The following is a 19,106-nucleotide window of genomic DNA, read 5'->3' on the forward strand; positions in this document are numbered from 1 at the left end:
TGGTGTCCCAGTTTCAGGAGAAGCTAAGTGACTGAGTGACCAGAGTGGAGAGACAAAGCTCCTACCAGCCCCAATCCGATCCTGCATTAACCTCTTCTCCCCTCTGCCCTCCCAGCTTCTCAGGCAACGCTCTGGGGGACGAAGGCGCGGCCCAGCTGGCTCAGCTGCTCCCAGGGTTGGGCACTCTACAGTCCTTGAAGTGAGTAGCTAACTAGGCAAAGCCTCTTGAGGCTTGTCCTCATCAGAAGGAGAGAGGGAGGGAGAGAGAGAGAGAGAAAGAGAGAGAGAGAGTGTGTGTGGGGGGGTGTGTTCTGTGTCCCGTCTCATTCCCTCCTGTGTTATTGTAAAGATTAAATCAGAAAATGCAAGTCAATAACCTAGTCCAGTCCGTGGCACATGGTAAGTGCTCAAAAAGGGTACTTACGCTGTGATTCTCATTAACAGAGACTGGCCTCTGTGACTCAGTGATCCAGCTGCTGACTTAAGGTTCTGTTTCTTGAACCTGTCTTTGTGTCTCTGCACAGCCTCTCTGGGAGGCCCAGGTCACCTGGTCAAGCATGGCTGAAGTGTCACCTAATGATTAGTTAGCCTAATGACTGGCGACCATGCTGGCCTTGGGGTGTAGGGAGGGGCTGTTGATAGGGAACAAGCTGGTAGGCAGGGAGGATTTGTGGCAGACAGGATACCCAAGCAGGGTGCCCAGGGAAGCTGGAGAGCAGAAAGAGGGAAGATGTTCAGTATGGGAGGGATGCCCTAGAAAGAGGCCAGGAGCCCCAGGACTTTGCCTGCAACAGACTAGAGTTTCTGGATGCTAAAAGACCCCTGTGTTTTAGGCTCCCACATACCCATCTCCTCCTCCTGAGCTCTTCTGGGCTACAGTGAGAGGAGCCCCTGGGGAGAGCTCACAACTATTAGTTCTCTGTGTGACCTGAGGCAAGTTACCTCACCTCTCTGGGCCCCTGGTTCCCAGTTAACACCTAAACTATAAGAGGGGCTGGCTCTGGTTTTGTCTACAACTTTAGAATGAGTGCTGTGGCCTGAGGGCCCTCCCTGCGGTCTTGCTGTGGGATCTGGGAAGAAGGGGTGGCCTCTGTTCCTATTCTGGGCCTGCATGTGGGTGGGGAGGTAGGCCTCACCACTGCAGGCAAATTATATGTAGATGGGGGCAAATTTCCACGTGACCTCCTCCGTACTGTGAAATACTCTGACCCCAGACCCATGAGAATCCGCACTCACCTACCAGTACCCATGCCAGAGGAGTGCGACGTTAAACGGCAGATAAAAAAACACCGTGACAGGTTGACAGACCCAAAAGAAAGGAAAAGCTTTGCTCCTGCCTTTTGAACAGGAACCCCTGCATTTTCATTTGGCACTGGGCACCGCCCTTCTTTTACCAGGTGGGGAAATTGAGGCACAACTCCGGCCTGAAAGCACTCCCCAGATTTATCACAGACCCAGGGAACCAGACTTGTATTCTCAGCTTTGTCACTGACATGTCTCATAACCTTGGGCAAGACCTTGCTGCTCTCTGGGCCTCAGTTTCCCCATCTGTACAATAGGGAGTTAGAAGAGTCACCCTCCGACCATTTGGGGTTCAGTGAGCTCTGTCGTCTGGACTCAGGGACAGCTCTCCCCTGCCCTGGGTTCTCACCACAAACGGGGAGGTTTTGAGTCTTGGGTGAGCTCTGTTAACGTCACCCCTATGATTCTCCAGCCTCAGTGAGAACGGCTTGTCCCTGGATTCGGTGTTCATTTTGACCCAGTGCTTCTCAACTCTGCAGTGGCTTTTCCACCTGGAAGTCAAGTGAGTGTGCCTCTGGGACCCCCAATCCACCCTCTGACCGCACAGGCCATCAGCTCCCACCGCACTTCCTTGTCTGTCACAATCACGGTGCAGCTTCCTCGGGGCCCTGCCTTGTCCCAGGTCCAGTGGGCATGTGCTAGATGTCTGCAGAATGAGTGAACGGACGGATGAATGAATGTCGCCCTGGGACTCTCACATCTCTTCAAATTTGCCATGGGACACAATCCATCAGCTCTCCCTTGCTCACTCTCTGGATTATCCTGGGAGACTTTTACGGAAACTGGGAGCTCCCTGGTGGCCATTGAGCGCTCACTCATGGGGTCTCTGGAGCTGATGAAAAAATAGGAGGGAAGTCACCCAGCCAGGCCATGCAGAGGAGCCGTGATTTCAGTGAGGTCTGCCCAGTCCTCCCCTTTCCCCTTCCAAGAGCGGGAGGTGTGAGCACAGACAGATCAGGTGCAAATCCAGGCTCACCACTTACATGCTGTGCAGATTTGAGCACGTCGCTGAGCCTCTCCATACCTGTTCCCTCATCTATCAAAGAGAGGTAAGAATCCCTCCTTCCCTCACAGCGGCACTGTGAGAATAAAAGGGAATCATGTCAGTGCTGCACCTTGGATGTGCCCTAATCAGTGTAGTTATGCTTAGTATACGTATCGTTGTATTTGCTGAGAAAGTGGACCGCTCTCCAGGCGCTCCTTGACCAGGCCACCTGGTCTCAGTCAGACTGATGCCTCCTCTCTCTCTGCAGCTCTGAGAGCCAGCACGTCGTCCTGAGAGGTGACAGAAGAGGCAGGTGAGGAGGGAGAGCTCCAGGGGTAGTGTGGGCTCCCCTCTCCCCCCGGTCCCCATTTCCTCCGGGTGCCCCCCACCCCAGCCCCATGCCTTTAGCCCTAGAGTAACCCACGCAGATGTGGCACCACTCCTGCGCATGTACCCCTGTGTCAATAGGTTTGTGGTCATCGGCCGCTGAGGTCTCTCTTGGAAGGAGGCAGTGCAGTTGGGGAGGGAGGCCACAGTGGTGGTGTTACAGCCCAGAGCAGGCGTTGGCTCAGGGCTGCCGAGGGGGAGGGAGGGCAGCGAGGCTTCGTCCCTGGAGACATTTGGCAGATTTCTGCAGACTTCTGACCTTGTGTGAGTATGGCATTTGAGAAGCCAAGAACCATTGGTGCTCGACAAAGTCTCCCCACCTTTGCAGTAAACAAGGAACGACAGTTGGTTCTGCGCAGATATTTCTGGCTGCCCCCTAGTGGGGCCGGGCACCCTGGGCTCTTGTGGGAGGTTGGCAAGCCCCAGGACGGCCTGATGTGGGCCCAGCAGCTGGGCAGAAGGTGTTCCCAGCTAAGATGTCAGGGGAAAGCATTGCCAGACCAGCTGGGCCGTCTGAAGCTAGAGTGGCCCAAGGCCCGGGTGGTCGTACATCCTGGGCCCAGGTCTCCGTTTCTGGGGACTCTGGGTTCTTGAAGCCTAAAGAATGGAGGCACAGGAAGGTGAAGTCCGTGAATGCCGCACTGGGGATCAGAGAGAGGAGGGGCTCCCTCCTGGCTCCCCCTGACCTAGTCAGGTGCTGCCACCTGGACCATGTGTAAGCTGCTGGCTTTTCTCACTCTGGTCTCCCTTTCATGGGCCTCAGTTTCCCCATCTGTGCAGTGAGGGCCTTGGTTGTCCCTAGGCCCCCTGCAGCCCTGACTTCTGAGTCTTTCTTCCAATGTGCACGATTTGAACTTCCCTCTCAAAACGGTCTCCCCACCCCAAGGGATCAGTTGGCTGGTGGACCTTTGCCAGAGTTCCCAGCGGGAGCCCGGTTCTCCGCGTTTGATCAGCGCTGCATCCCCAGGAGCGTCTGGTACTGTCTTACCCACTTCTTATTTGGGGGTAACCATGATAGGGGTGAAGGGTCGGGGAGTGAGGAAAGGCTAAAGGGAGCTAGGGCTGGGGGAGAGGGAGTTTGAGGGAAGAGAAAGAGGGCCAGTATGAAGGCTGGTGAGGGGGGCTGCTGGGCCCAGACTTCTCCCTTGAGAAAAGACACCACGTTGTTTTCTCAGAAGACTTCCCAGCTCTGCCTTAGGGCGCTGTGTGACCATGGCTGGGCCCCTCCCCTCTCTGGCCCTTGCTTTCCTCACCTAGGAAGAGAGCCACCTCAGCTGGGGCCCAAACAGGGTTATCCAGCGGAAGAGTGGGGAGGGGTGTCCCAGGCAGATGGGTCAACTTGGGCAAAAGCCCTGAGGAGGGAAAGCTTGGTTCTTGGGCAGCATGTCAGTGTGGCTGGGACATATACAGGGCAAGTGGAGGTGAGCGAAGGCAAGTGAGGCCATGGAAAAGGCTTTTTGCTTTTAGCCTAAGAGTAATAGGGAGCCACAGGGGACTTAAGCTCCTGAGAGGCATGGTCAGATTTGCATTTAAGAGATAAGATACTGGCAGGTGGAGAAGGATTACATGGAGGCCAGAGGGGAGTTCGAGGGTGTTAAAGTGGTCTAGGCAAGTGACAGTGGTGGCCTGGACTCAGGCAAGAGCAGTGGCAGTGGGGAGGCCTTGGAACTGAGCAAGTACAGCTAGGCACTTGGGGTCCTTTACTGTCACTGTCTGAGTGGTGGGGATCGGGCTATAGGGGACACTTGGAATGCAGAGCATGCCCTGAAAGGGAAGGGTCCTGCAGCCTAGAGGTGGAGGAGGAGGGGCAGAGGAAGAAGGGGAGGGCCCTGGGGCTGCAGAAGGGCCCTGGGTCCTCTCTGACGCCCTGCCCCGCCCACTGCTCCCTTTCAGCCTCCGGCAGTGTCTGCTGGAGCCCTTGAGCCTCACCCACCTCTGTGAGACTCTGGAGAAGTGCCCTGGGCCTCTGGAAGTCAAGTAAGTAAGGAGGACGCAGCCCTAGAGGACACCATGTGGGCATCTGCCCCGTGGGTGGGGGTGGGGGTATCCTGGCTAGAGGTGAGTCCTTGCTGGTCCCTTCCCACCAGACCCTGTAGCCCTGCCCGCCCCTGACCTATTGGTGGAGGGCTCCTTGTGTCCCACAGGGCACCTTGCCCCTCCTCCTGGGAGAGGCTGTTCCCCTTTCCCCATCTGCTCAACCCCGGGCTCCTGGGAGCCCCGATCTGCTCCCTCCATCCCTGGAGCCCTGACCACCCCCCGGGCTGCCTCCATGGCTAAAGCAGATCACCTCTGAAGGCCCCTCCTCTGGGCCTCCCTCTCCCGGTTAGCAGCTCACCCACCCCAGAACACTGGGGTCTGTGACCAGAGACTGGACCTTAGAATCAAAGGAGTCCCGGCCCAGCCACCTCCAGGCCGGGTGACTATGGGCAAATGGCTCTAACTCCCTGTGCCTCAGCTTTGTCATCTGCAGAGATGCTCGGCCTTTCCTTTGGTCCTCATCGTTGTCATCTTCTGACAGTAATTACCTTAAAGTAAAGAAATCCAAGACAAGCCTGCCTCACCTAAATATGCCCCTCTCCTCATCTAGTCAGTGCTGTCCTTTGTCCCCGGGACCCTCCACTCCTCATCCGTGTACATGTTCCGTTTTTACCTATCTGCGGTCACAGACCCACTGCCTTCGACAGCTTCACTGACATGATTCTCCCACTCACTATGGTCTCTGTTCCTACTTTCCCACCCCCATCTCTGACCCTCGCAGCAGGCTCATCCATGTTCATCACCTGGTATCCGTCTTTCCATGCCTTTCTCCGTGTGCAAATGCTTATGGACACAGAACAAGGGGGTTTTGACATTGTTAACCAACACAGGATCTTACCGTGTAACGTCTCTGCGACGAGCTTTTGTCTCGTGACTTTCCTGGAATATGGAGCCAGTAAACTGTTTAAAAAAAATTTTTTTAATGTTTATTTATTTCTGAGACAGAGAGAGACAGAGCATGAGTGGGGGCAGAGAGAGAGGGAGACACAGAATCTGAAGCAGGCTCCAGGCTCTGAGTGGTCAGTTCGACACGGGGCTCAAACTCACGAACTGTGAGATTATGACCTGAACCGAAGTCGGTCACTCAACCGACTGAGCCACCCAGGCGCCCCGACAGTAAACATTTTAATAAACCATTTATTTTAGAATAGCTTAAGACTTGATTTCCAGAAGAGTTGCAAAGCTGGTCCAGAGAATTCCTCCACCCACTGCCCCTGCTGTTTATATCACTTGTCATGGTACATTTGTCACAACTGAGAAATCAACCTTGCTACAGGACTATTAACTGCACCCCAGGCTTGATTGGGATGTGACCAGTTTTCTACGAAGGCCCTTTCTCTGATCCAGAATCCTGTCCAAGATCCCACAGTGCAGTTAGTCAATGTCCTTAGTCTATCTGGTCTGTGACAGTTTCTTAGTCTTCATTTTTCATGACTTTGACAGCCTTGAGGAGTACTGGTGACATGGTTTGTGAAATGCCCCTCAATTTGGTTTTGTCTGATGTTTTTCTCACGGATGAACTGGGGTTATGGGTTTGGGGGGAAGAAGACCACAGAAGTGAAGCATCCTTCTCGTCGCGTCTCAGAGGTGCATGCTATGGACTTGACTTAGCACTGTTGATGTTGACCTTGACCGCCTGGCCGAGATACCATTTGTCTGATTTCCCTACTGTGAAGTTACTTTTTTATTAAACACACACACACACACACACACACTTCTGTAATGGGGACTTTCAAACATATATAAAAATAGAATGAATAAGGGACACCTGGGTGGCTCAGTTGTTAAGTATCTGACTTCGGCTCAGGTCATGATCTCACAGTTTGACAGTTTGAGCCCTGTATCGGGTAAGTTCCCTCCCTGCTTTTGGTGAGCCCCGCTTCTCTTTGTCTCTCCAGCCACCTCCTCTGCCCCTCATGGGATTCTCTCTCTCCTTCTCTCTCTCTCTCTCTCTCTCTCTCTCTCTCTCTCTCTCTCTCTCCCCAACCCCCCTCTGCCCCTCACTCACTAGCGCCCTCTCTCTCTCTCAAAAAAAAAAGTAGAGCGAATATTGTAGTGGGCCCTCAGTCCCTTCCACCTGCCTCAATAATTATCACGTCACGGCCCCAACACACACGTGTACACAGACGTTATTTCGAAGTGATTCCCAGACACCTTACGACTGCATCTGTAGTTATTTTAGTATGCGAAACTGAAAAGTGAGTACTGTTTATTTTTTTGTATAACCACAAAACCATTATCAGACCTGAAATATTAACATTACTATATGACATATTAAAATCATGGAGTAGCCCATGAATTTTTAATCATCCTGATTGTTTCTAATGCGTTTTTATGCGTTTCTAATGCGTTTGTATATCTGTACCTTTTATTTTTTACACTTATGCCTTTTTTTTTTTTCAATTTTTTTTTCAACGTTCATTTATTTTTGGGACAGAGAGAGACAGAGCATGAACGGGGGAGGGGCAGAGAGAGAGGGAGACACAGAATCGGAAACAGGCTCCAGGCTCCGAGCCATCAGCCCAGAGCCCGACGCGGGGCTCGAACTCACGGACCGCGAGATCGTGACCTGGCTGAAGTCAGACGCTTAACCGACTGCGCCACCCAGGCGCCCCTACACTTATGCCTTTTAATATTAACCCTCCACAGTTTGGATATGCCACAGGTGATTCAACCACCCCTGTCTAGAGTCTAGACAGACATCCAGGCTGCTGCTGGTGGTGTTTTTTATAGCACTGCGGCCAGTACTGCAAAAAGCACCCTTCCATTATTTCACTGTTAAGCACCTGCTGTATACCAGACACCGGACCAAGCCCTGGAGGGAGCAAAGTGTGGCTGAACATCACTGCCTGCTGCGGCTCACCCGCCATAGTGGGAGACAATGTAAACTATCTCAGGCAGTGGTCTGAGCACAGATGAGGGTCTAAGCACTCCCCCCCCCCCCCAGCTGTGGCTGGAAAAATGAGATTATAGCATGAAAGCGCTTTGCCAGCTGTAGAGTGCTGGGACCACGTATGAGAATATTGTTATCAAGGTCCTTAATGCCCAACTCCAGCAATTTGGATGCCAGGGAAGGTGATGGGTTCTGGCCCCCTCCCCAGATTCTACCACCTTACATCTACTTTGTGAACATTTCAGTATTCCATGTGAGGTGTTGTGATGGGTAACATTTCTATTGCCTAAAAAAAAAAAAAGTGTGTAAAGTCCACATTGGTCCAACCAGAAGCCACAACACCATGTATTTGGGGCCTGGTGAGAAACCATGTGTGTGTGTAGGGGTGGGGGGGCAGGGGTTGCAGATGGACCCGCCTTTTGTGAAGACCCCCTATTCTGCCAATGCTTGGAGCCCTTGGCCCCATCCTGGGACAGAGGGTGTAGAGGTGCCTGGACCCTGGCAGAGGTTCGGCCCTGAGGCTCCAGCTCCAGAATCAGAGGCTGCCTCTCCCACGGTAGCTCCCAACCAGCAAATAATGCAGCGGCTTGGGCCAGGCCCCTGGAGGGCCCAGTGAGAGGAAACAGCAGTCTGCAGGGCACAAAGGAACAGGGACAGAGGAGAGAAGGGACAGACATAGACCTGGGGAGGCTATGTAAATCCCAGGGCGCTTAGACACCCTGCTTGCCCGAGTCCTGTAGCCAGAGCAGACCCCGAAGGGTGGGTATCTAGCATTTCCCCTAAGGGGACCTGGTGGCGACAAATTATCCTGACAATGATCAGCTGTTCGGTCCGGTTTTGACAGACAGAGACCCAGGCATCTCAGATCCTTTGCCGACGTGCTGCAGGCCTGACCTTCCACTATTATTTTACCACGGGTTAAGGGGGCATTCTCTTCTTAACACGTGTCTTCCGCCGAGCACCAATCTTCATGGCCCTCGAAATAATAATCCCGCTAGTCCACAACATGTGGGAGAAAGCGTTAGAGCTCCATGGAAATTCACGATGCACGGCAGCATATTCAAACTCTGAGACGTCCTGCAGCAAAGGAAACTATTGAATTTGGCTTAGCCAGCATTTCCCAAACTTCTGTGACTTTCCTTTTCCTCCCGCCTCAATGATACCTCAAGGGCCCAGCGTTTGGAGGGAGCGCGTTGGGGAACCCCTCTCCGGAAGGCTCTGGCTGTGAGGGAGTGCTCCTAGCTTTCCCCACAGTTCCCCATCTCATTCAGATGCTTTGTTTCACAGGTTGTCCTGTGAGGTCCTGAGTGACCAGAGCCTGGAGACCCTGCTGAACCACTTGCCCCGGCTCCCCCAGCTAAGCCTGCTGCAGTAAGACTGGTTTCCCCGTTGCCCTGGCCTGGCCTGAGGGCTTGGGTTCCAAAGCCATCCCCCTCCTTGCCTGCCGCTCCTTCTCTTGGGCTCTTTCATTTTATCTGCCACAACCGGGAGCTCGTCACTAATACCCTGCTAACCTTGGTGGGGCGGGGGAGTTATTTGACCACTCTGGGCCTGCCGTTCCTCATCTGACAAATGGGACTAATATTCCCCGACCCCTCCTGCAGGGTCGGGACTCAAACCAGACGCCTTCTTCTACAGGCGCCTTGAAGAACGGAAAGTCTGTGACAAATGGGCTCTTGTATGTCTCGCCCACAAAAAGGTCACCAACTCCTAGAAAGGGACTTCACAGATGTGGGTTGTATATATGTCACCCACCCATGTTTAAAGGTCACCATCTAACTCCGTAAAAGGGTAACTTAAGCAGCATTCTCGAAAGTATTTAAAACTCCACTTTCTAATTTTGGCTCAGACTGGTTAGAATTTAAAAAGGATTTACTTTAAATACTCTTCTAGCAGGGGGGAAGGCAGCTGCAGCTGAGATGGAAAAATACAACAGGAAATTAAATCATACCATTAATAACAGCAACATAAGTACTAACGCCAAGGCTCTCTGGGATGCCTGAGACGGTTTGCTTCACATCAGGATCTTGCTTATCCCTGAGTCCTGTAGGGACGGGAAGGAGGAGACGTGTGACACTCCAGAGGCGGCTCAACCCACGGCACCCACAATGGGAAGGGCTCCTTTGGACACAAAAAGTGGCAGGCTGACATGAACAGGTGGGAGACTCCGGACCAGAGAGAGACCTCTCCATGCCCAAGTCACACAGCATCGGCCCCAGCTCTCATCCGTCTTTGGAATGAGGTGGCCAGCTTGTCCCTCACCAGGGCTCACGCTTTGTATTACTCAATCCATAGTGGGCCAGGCACTGTTTGGAGGGCTGGAGACACAGCAAAGAGGGGGAAAGAAAGGCTAGGTCCTTGTCTTCTTGGAGCTTGCTTACCTTGTAGTAGAGGGAGCTGGACAATAAGCAAGTAAAAGCACTTAACACAAATTCAGACAGTGATGAGGTATTTTTCTAGGTAACGTGGTCAAGAGTGTCTACAACGGTGAGGGTGGTCAGGGAATACCTCCAAGAAGGGATGCTAAGGTTAGGCCTGAAGGACAAAAGGGACTATTCGGGCTTGTGAAGAGAAGGGAACAGCATTCCAAGTAGAGGGAAGAGCACATGTGAGACCCTGAGGCAAGATTAAGCTTGGTGGGCTCAAGGATCAGCCAGAAGGGCAATGCGGCCAGCACCCTGGGGCAGGCAGGGAGAGTTGCCAGACGGGAGGTAGAGAGAGGGACCTGGACCGGTCAACACAGGGCCTGGGAACCATGGGGAGGAGCTTGGGGGTTTGTGTCCAAGGGGGCTTGAAAGGCAGAGGAATGATGTGTGTTTTCAAAAGTTCAGTCTGGCTGCTGGGTTGAGAAGGGATTAGAGGACAAGAGTGGAAGTGAGAGCAGGGAGAGGCTGTACAGGGTCGGAGATGGTGCGGGCTGGGGATTGGGGGCCAGGGCAGAAGTAGGCAGATCCAGGGTAGAACTTGAGAATGGAACAGACGCGACAAGTTGATAGAGAGTTTGTGGGGCAAGGGAAATGGAAGCACCAAGGATGCCTCTGAGGGCAAGATGGAGCCATCTCACTTTCTGAAAGGCTCATCTCACTTTCTGGGGTTCACAGCCAGGGGTGATTTTGCCCATCAGGAATATATGGCAACGGAGATATTTCCGTTGGTCATGGCAGAGGGAGGCAGGCGGTGAGAGGGGGAGCTACGAATGGTGTTTAGCGAATAGAGGTCTGGGATGCTGCTAAACACCCCACGGGACAGCCCCCAACACCAACAAATTATCTAGCCCCAAATCAGTGAGAAACGACTCGAAGGGCCTAGCGCCTCCCACTCCCTGTCAGCAGGACTGGCCTGTTTGGTCCATGCTTGAGGGAAGAAACAATATAATAAGAAAACAAGCCTGGGTGTCGTGCCAGGCAGTGCACAAGCTTGATAGGATGAGGCCCTCACGACACCCTAGAAGAAGGTCTATGAGTAGTCCTTTTTTCTAGGGAAGGAAGCTGATGCTTAGAGAGGTTAAGTGATGCGTCCAAGGACACACAGACGATAAGCAGAACTGGGGCTCAAACCCAAGTCTCCTTGACTCTAAGCTCCTATTTGTCCCTCTTGAGGCCGTGCCTTCTTCCTTATCGCCTTGCTGGCCCGCCAGCCCTCCCCATCCTTTTTTTCTCTTTCCCCTCCAGCCCATCCAGGTTCCTTGTCTGCTCTCGCTTGGCTCCTACTTGCTCACCTATGGTCCCACTCCTTTCCTTCCCAGGCTGAGTGAGACAAGGCTGTCCCCAAGGAGCCCCCTCCTGCTGGCCGACCTCTTCAGCCTGTGCCCGCAGGTTCAGAAGGTGGATCTCAGGTGGGCATTGCCCTAGGACAACTGGGTCTCGTCTTGGAGGGTTGTGCCTAGGGTCTGGTAGGTGTGTGGGGGTTGGATGGAGACAGTAAAAGCCAAGTCAGAGGCTTGGCTTCTGAAGGAAGCCTGCCCCAGGAGGCCCCCTGAGGCTGTAGCCAAGGGTGGCTGACTCAGGTGCTGTCCGTTCCAGGTCCCTGTATCACACAACCCTGCACTTCAGGTCTAGCGAGGAGCAGAAAGGCGAGTACTGTGGGTAAGTCCCTGGAATTGTGCCCTGGCAGTCGGTAGGTATTGGGGACAAGAAGACCTGCCTCCTGGATGCCCAGAACTGGATACAGATTGCCAACTGTAGAGCATCCCCTTGAAAGGCCCCTGCAAGGAGGCTTGTTTCCTCTGACATAGAGAAGCAGAGGGCCAGAGAGGACCAAGCTTTATCAAAGGCAAATAAGGAGTACCTGTCAGACTACACCAGAGCTCAGGGGCCTGGTCCAAGGAAAAGTACTTCCTAACCTGCCCACCAGGCTTTAAATCGCAGCTCCACAGGGCCTGGTGCCATGGGCAAGCTCCTTAACCTCTGTGATGCCCAGCTTCCGCAGCTGCAAAGGAACTGCCAGGATGTTTGCAAGGATTAACTGAGACAGTGTGTAAAGCGTGAAGTATTTACAGATGCCAGTGTCCTTCCCCTGCTGACTCCTGGACCAGTGCTCTGTGGTTGCCTGGGTAAGAGGGAGGAGGTGCTGCACCGGAGGCAGGATGACGAGGCAAGAGGACAGCCTTCAAGTGCAGAAATCATGTTTCTGGTAGCTGATGCCACTGGCTCACTGAGAGATCTTGGACCGGACCCTTCTCCTGTGGGCCCCAGCCTCCCCACTCGTGAAGTGACAATAAATAGAAGAATCAAGATACGTTGAATATCTGCAGGGTGCCATTCTATTGCCTTTTGCACATTACTGCCCTGTAAGCCTCACAGCTGTGGTCAGTTGGCAGTAGGGGGCAGTCGGGATTCGAACCCGAGAAGGTCTGCAGTGCTCCTAGCCCAGCGATGGACAGATTTTTCCTGTAAAAAGTTAAGATGGTAAAGACTTTGGGTTTCTGCAGGCCACACAATCTCTGCGACAGCTACTTGACCCTGCCTTTGTAGCTTGAAAGCAGCGGAGACAATATGTAAACCAGGGCACATGCCTGCGTGCCAGAAAACTCCTCTATCGTTTACAGACCCTGAGACTTGCATCTCGTGTATTTTGTGTCAGGAAATATTCTTCTTTTGGTTTTTTTACTCAACGATTTGCAAACGGAAACATTATTCTTAGCTTGCAAGACGCAGGTGGCCTTGGGCCGTAGTTTTCCACATCCTGATCTAGCCCAACACGACCCTGACTTCTAGAATGCCTTGATAGCTTCTAAGTCAGCGGTTTCCAAAATGTAGAACAGAGACAGGATGGGATGGTTTTCTAGGGGGCGGGGCAGCTGGCAGAGTAGTTCATCATCACTGAGCCCCTCAGTGAGGTCACTATTCCCTTTTCGACTCCCGACGTGATTAAGGCCAAGAGGAAGTCGAGCTTGGGCGGTGGCCTGACTCTAATGTTTGCTGAGCCCCCTTTTTAATAAGAGAGAGAGAGAGAGCCCTTGTCCAGGAAATTCTGGCTCAAATTTAATGATGCTATTTTGCTCTCATTTCATGCATTCTTGTGCTTATGGTCTGTTTGTGGCACCACGTGTAATGTTTCCATTTGAGTGAATGATAACAGGGTTTCCTTTTATAATAAATGCGTCTAGTCAAAAGAATGAGCTGATTTAAAAATTGGAAGTGAATACTACTGTAATAAGGAATTTAGGAACAGGGAAAAGATCATGAAGGGCAGGACCAGTGATAAAAATTTGAGATATTGATTTTAGGTACTTTCTCGTTTTAAGATGCTTCCTCCTTTTCTTTTCTTTTTCTTTTTTTTTTTTTTTTTTTTTGGTTTTTTTTTTTTAAGCTGCTGGCTGGTTACAGATCCCTCATTTACCTTTTTGTGTAGCCTCATTATTTATTTATTCATTTTTTAATTAAAGTATAGTTGACCTACAGTGTTGTATTAGTTTCAGGTGTACAACCTAGGGATTCAATGACTCTGTACATTAGGCAGTCCTCCCCGTGATAAGTACGGTCACCATCTGTCACCATACAACATTATTACAACATTACTAACTATATTCCCTATGCCGTACTTTTCATCCTCTTGACTTATTTATTCTTATTTATTTCAATAACTGGGAGTTTGTACCTCTGAGTTCTTTTCACCTTAATTCCAATATCAAAGGCAAGAGCAGACGTTCCCCCCCCCCCCCACTTCTCCTCCGCCCCACCCTGCACATCTGGTCATTAACAGGACCCCAAGAGCTGTAGTTCTCCAACTTGAGGTTGAATCAGAGCCACCGGGAGATCCTTGCCTCTACAATTTCTGGTTCAGTGGGTCTGGGCTGGTTTCCTAGAATTTGCATCTGGACAAGTTCCCAAGCATTGCGGGTGTGGTTGGTCAGGGACCACGCTCCGACAGCCACCTCCCCAGAGGGAGCCTGTGGGCGCCAGGTGAGCTCTGCTGGGAGCCAGGCGGAAGTGGTGGATGATGGACAGTTCCAGAGAATCCAACCTTGGGTGAGGCCCCGTGGGAACTCAGAGGCCACACCCAGGATGAGTCAGGGCAGAGCAGATGTGAGCGGCTCAGTGCCCCCCTCCTCAGGCTTGCTCCCCCTCCTCCAGCAGGTTCACGGACTGTGCCCTCAGTCGGGAGCATGTGGAGCCGCTGTGTTGGTTGCTGAGCAAATGCGAGGACCTCAACCAGCTGGAGTAAGTGGGGGATGGGGGAGGAGGGAGAGGAGCATGGGAGCACGTGCCTGGGTGGCAATAAAACTGTGTGTGTGTGTGTGTGTGTGTGTGTGTGTGTGTGTGTGTGTGTGTGTTCATGCACTCAACACCTCTCAGGGCCAGCTATCAGGGATGCCTGGGACACATCCTGGGTCACGTTCATAAAATTTCCCTGTACCCATTTATCTCTTCCACCCCCTACTCTTGCCATGGTGGAGCTAGTTCAGCTTGCGCCCCTTGATCTAATTTGGGGAGCTCTTCAGAACAGGGCTGTAAGAGCCCCTTGGCCTCATGATGATAAGACACTGGAGTTCTGCTGGCAGATGGGAACCAAAACGAAGGATCCTTTGGTCTGCCTGGCAAGTGGTTAAAGGTACCAGATGGCTCAGCCTGAGGAGGGTCCGGGAGCCAGCTGGGGTGAGGCCTCATGGGCCCTTATATTGTTGAGAGGTGGCACCTGTATGACCTGTCTTGGGTGCCCAAGTAGCACAACCCCCAGATGGGTAGAAAAATTAAAATCGGTAACACCTCCTGAGCACTCTCTCCACTGTGCTAAGTGCTTTACATATTCTTTTTGCCCTCCCCAAACCCTAGGTGCTATTGTCCCCTATTTTATAGATGAGAGAACTGAGGTTCAGGGAGGATTTAAGGACTTGCCAAGGTCACATAGCTAGGATGATGCAGTCTTTGCTCACAACGGCTAGGCGTCCAGCTTAGGACCAGTGGGACATAAAGAGAGCTGTCTAAAAGCACGTGTGCGTGCGCGCACGCACACACACACACACACACACACACACACACACTTTAAATTCCTATTGTGATGTGGCCAAGAGAAATGGGGCCGGTGGAAATCACATATTAGGTAAATCAGCAGTACAGCTTTGAGTTTTCCTGTTTTTCATTGTGGAGGGAAATTTTTCTAATTGCAAAGATTACTTTATCAAGTGGCTTTATGAGACACACCGAGTTTTAATTTTTAAAGTCTCTCCGAAAAAGACAAGCCTCAAAAGAGTCATCATCAGGGACAAAATGAGTTCAAAGATGCAAGACAAGAATCGGATATTCCAGGCCTGCTGATCATACTGTTCCTGCAACCGTAGCTAAAACCATAGGAGGCTTCAGTGAGAGCAAATAAAGTATTCAAGTGTAATTTCCGATATTACATTCCCGAATTAAAAGAAGAAATCTCCTGGGTAAACGCAGCCTCCAAACATCTTTCTTTTTCCTGAATTTACTCTTGTGCAAAAGTTGTGTTTCTCAACTGATGTGGGCCAAGGGCACAGTAAAGGCAAGTTCGTTTTTCTCTAACTCCGGGGAGCCTGCTGGAGGCCCAGGGGCCCCAGTAGGTGAGGTGACCCTAGCCTGCGGTGCTGGTCAGAGGGCGGTAGTGGGCATTGCAGGAGCTGTTGTGTGCTGGGCGATTGTGCAGGGGGTGCCAGAGATTATGGTGCGATGGAGGTGGGCATGGTGCTGTCCCGCCACAGCAACAGCATGATGGTGACCTTGGCACGGAAGCAGTCCTGTGTGGGGTGGGTAGCAGTGATAGTAACCATGAAGAGAAAGGCCCCGGCCGAGGGGGCGCGTCTGACCACCACCGACTTCTTCCTGCCTCTCTCGCAGCCTCTCAGCAAACCTGCTGGGTGATGACGGGCTCCAGTGCCTACTGGAATGTCTGCCTCAGTTGCCCATCTCCGCTTCTCTTGAGTAAGTGATGAGCAGCCTGGGGGACAGCCCCATACCCGCCCCTCTCTCCCTCATTGCCCACCATAGGCAGAGCCCCCACCAGGCATCCAGGAGAAGCTATAACTAAAGCGTGGTGACCCAAGCTGACTTTGGGACAGGGAAGTGACAGTTTGTCTCTAACCAGCTGATGCAGGACACCAGCTGTCCTGGCTCTGGTCCATCCTGTCCCTGCAGCTCCCCTTGACTAAGTCTACGGGACACAGATTTGGAGATGTTCCCACAGCAGGGAGGGCCCCTAGGAAGTCACCCACACTCTCAGCCGATACCCCAGTGACTCACAGAGTGGTGGCCAGACACAGCAGGTCGCTAGGCAGCTGAGCTGGGCTCTGGGTTTCCCTGAGCCCCTGGGGCTGGAGCTGCCGGCCTGGCCTCATCAGCCCTGTCTCAGACCACAAGGACCCTGTGTCAGCCCCAACTCCTGAGGACTCAGGGCCCGGTGTCTGACCCGCCAGGGATAGTGCCCCTCTGGCCTCTCTCTGGACCTCAGAGTCTGCATCTGGACATTGAGGACTCTCCTCCCAGAGATGACAGCTGGAAGAGAGGAGACAGGGGGGCCGGGCAGGGCTGCCCTGAGGTGCGCCCCCATCCTGAGCCTCATTCCTCTTCCAGTCTGAGTCACAACAGCGTCTCCGTGGAAGGTGCTCTGTGCCTGGTGAAGACTCTCCCCTCCTGCCCACGCGTCCGGGAGGCCTCCGTGAAGTAAGAGATTGGTGCCACTTGCTGATGCGGGGGAGAAGCAAAGGTCCCACGCTTAGCAGCCCTCTGTCTGACTTGGGGCAACTTGTGCCCCTTTCAGCATTCACTGAATGGGGGATCATAGTTTCCATCCTCTGAGGCCTGCGTGACATAGGGACCAGGGAGGTCACAGGATGGAGAAGGCCGGGCTTCAGTGTCCCTCACAGAGTGGGTTGGGGGTCTCCTCTGGTCTGCCTTCCCCCTGAGGGCCCAGCCCCCTTCCCTGGTGTACCCCCTGGTGTCTGGGTCTCAGGATGCTGGGCCTCCCACACCCTTCTCTCTGCAGCCTGGGCTCTGAGCAAAGCTTCTGGATCCACTTCTCCCGACAAGAGGAGGCCGGGAAGACATTACGGTAATTCCTGGTCTGGGGTGAGGATAAAGGGGAGGGAATGGGGAAGAAGAGGCTGACCCCGTAGCAGCCTCCGTGCCTCCTTCGCTGGGCCCTTTCCTCCCTCAGACACCCAGCGTCATGCTCACGGCTTAGGTTTGCCTCCCCCAGATCTGCCCCCAGGCCCCCCACACCTCCAGTCCTTGCGGCCAGGCCTTCGCGTTGTATTTGCGCCTCTTAGCCATGTCTTAAGTCCGGAAGCTTCTGAGTATCGTGGTTAAGAGCTCAGACTCTGGAGCCACCTGAGGGTAAATCCCAGCCAGGTGACCTTGAACACGTGACTTAACCTCTCTGTTTCAGTCCCTCATCTGTAAGATGGGAATAATAGTAAGACAGACCCTTGGGGTTATTATGAGGATTAGATGAGTTGATAAGCGTAAAGTGCTCGGAAAGGGCCTGGCCCGCGAGTGCCGTATCAGTTGTTATTACCCACCAGTAGCCTTGGGCTCACTCCCTCTCGGCCTCACCACCACTGTCTTGGGTCACTTCCCCTACATGTCTTTCTTCAGCTGTGATCATGGCCTCTGAACCGGTCCACGTCCTCTGGCCAGGCCTCCCCCAATCCATTCACTTCCCAGCAGCCAGAGGGATCTCCCAGCACACATCGGACTGTGCCCTTTCCATCGTGCCAAGCCCTTTGGTGGCTCCCAGTGTCCCCAGAATAGGTTTCAAGTTGTTCAGCTTGGCCTTTTCCTCACAGTCTGATCTAGCTGCCACTTCCTACTGTGTTCCTCCTCGCCCCCCAATATCACACACATATACACCACACTCACACCACACACACACACACACACACACACACACACATGCACCCACACATTCAGCCCACGGGACCTTCACTCCTTGTTCAGAGCACACATGGCCCGCTGAAGCCTCCTTCCCACGGGGCACTCAGCCTGACACTCTCTTCCCTGTGGTTTCTGAGATAAAGTTCCCCCTGTCCTTTAACGTGCAGCTGATGTCAGCCTCTCGTGGAAGCCTCGTTGTTGTCCCTTGGGAGTGAACTGCCCTGGGCCACCCAGGGCCAGAGTGCCAGGAGGGTGGGCCCTCCCCCCCCCCCCCCCAGAGTCCCAGGCCTCCTCCCTCCAAGGGAGCCCGGAGTAAAGCCGTACTGGGGAGTAGGGCTGCGGCGGTAGGTAGGCTTGGGGTCTGGAGTCAGGCTGACCCAGACTGCAACCCGATTCTGCCCTCACCGCTCACCAGCTGTGCGCCCCGGGTTAGTTGGTTTCTTTGCCTGTAAACGATGTGCTTGGAATTCCGCGAGATACTGCACGTAAGGCGAGCTTACCCGGTGTACCCAGAAGCGGGCACACGGCTTGGCATATAGTCAGGGCTCAATGAGTGACACTCCTGGCCCCTTCTTGGCGGGGTCAGGGTGGGGGTGGTGACCTCTCCCAGGAGACGGGAAGCTCCCAGAGCAAGAACTGCCCCTTTGTTCTGAGGCCTGGCTTCCAGGCCTTTGCACTCAGGGTGGGGCTCCCGATAGACCCTGGGGCAGACAGGAGGAAGCAGGACAGCAGTTCCCACAGGCCTCACCTGGGCTCTGCCCCTTCCCCTCTGCCCTCAGGCTGAGCCAGTGCAGTTTCAGGCCAGAGCATGTGCCCACACTGGCCACCGGCCTGAACCAGGCCCTGAAGCCGACAGCGCTCACGTGAGTGACCCGGCACAAGGGAGGTGAAGGGACAGGGACTCCCTGTGAGAGCCACCCCAGTAATGGACCTCTGTCCCCAGGCTGACCCAGTGCTGCCTGGGCCTGAAGCAGCTGACTGTTCTCCTGAGTCTGGTGAGGTGGCCCGTGGGACTGTTCAGTCTCAGGTATTGTCTTCCTCTGTGGCCCTGGGAGGGGGCTGTGGCGTGAATGGGGTCAGGGTGGCTACTGGAGGATGGGCCCCCCGGGATTGTGGCCCCAGGCATTTCCTGCACCCAAACCCCACCACTTGGATCCTGACAGTGGTC

General features: G+C 53.5%; 1 protein-coding gene across 12 annotated transcripts in view; it reads left to right on the forward strand.

Moving 5' to 3' along the window:
• NLRC5 (NLR family CARD domain containing 5) overlaps positions 1-19,106 on the forward strand; it is an 87,425-nt gene that overhangs the window by 50,658 nt on the left and 17,661 nt on the right. For 9 of the 12 annotated variants that reach the window (XM_045442835.1, XM_045442837.1, XM_045442826.1 and 6 more), the window contains 14 exons: positions 116-199; positions 1,715-1,804; positions 2,556-2,600; positions 3,561-3,650; positions 4,568-4,651; positions 8,892-8,975; positions 11,350-11,439; positions 11,627-11,689; positions 14,180-14,266; positions 15,905-15,988; positions 16,637-16,726; positions 17,049-17,114; positions 18,718-18,801; positions 18,882-18,965. In XM_045442835.1, the coding sequence (XP_045298791.1) occupies positions 116-199; positions 1,715-1,804; positions 2,556-2,600; positions 3,561-3,650; positions 4,568-4,651; positions 8,892-8,975; positions 11,350-11,439; positions 11,627-11,689; positions 14,180-14,266; positions 15,905-15,988; positions 16,637-16,726; positions 17,049-17,114; positions 18,718-18,801; positions 18,882-18,965 (1,125 nt within the window). The remainder of the gene's footprint in view (positions 1-115; positions 200-1,714; positions 1,805-2,555; positions 2,601-3,560; positions 3,651-4,567; positions 4,652-8,891; positions 8,976-11,349; positions 11,440-11,626; positions 11,690-14,179; positions 14,267-15,904; positions 15,989-16,636; positions 16,727-17,048; positions 17,115-18,717; positions 18,802-18,881; positions 18,966-19,106) is intronic. The other 3 variants (XM_045442838.1, XM_045442828.1, XM_045442833.1) reach the window with 1 other exon arrangement.

Source organism: Leopardus geoffroyi, chromosome E2, assembly GCF_018350155.1.
Source record: "Leopardus geoffroyi isolate Oge1 chromosome E2, O.geoffroyi_Oge1_pat1.0, whole genome shotgun sequence".
Taxonomy (NCBI): Eukaryota; Metazoa; Chordata; class Mammalia; order Carnivora; family Felidae; genus Leopardus; species Leopardus geoffroyi.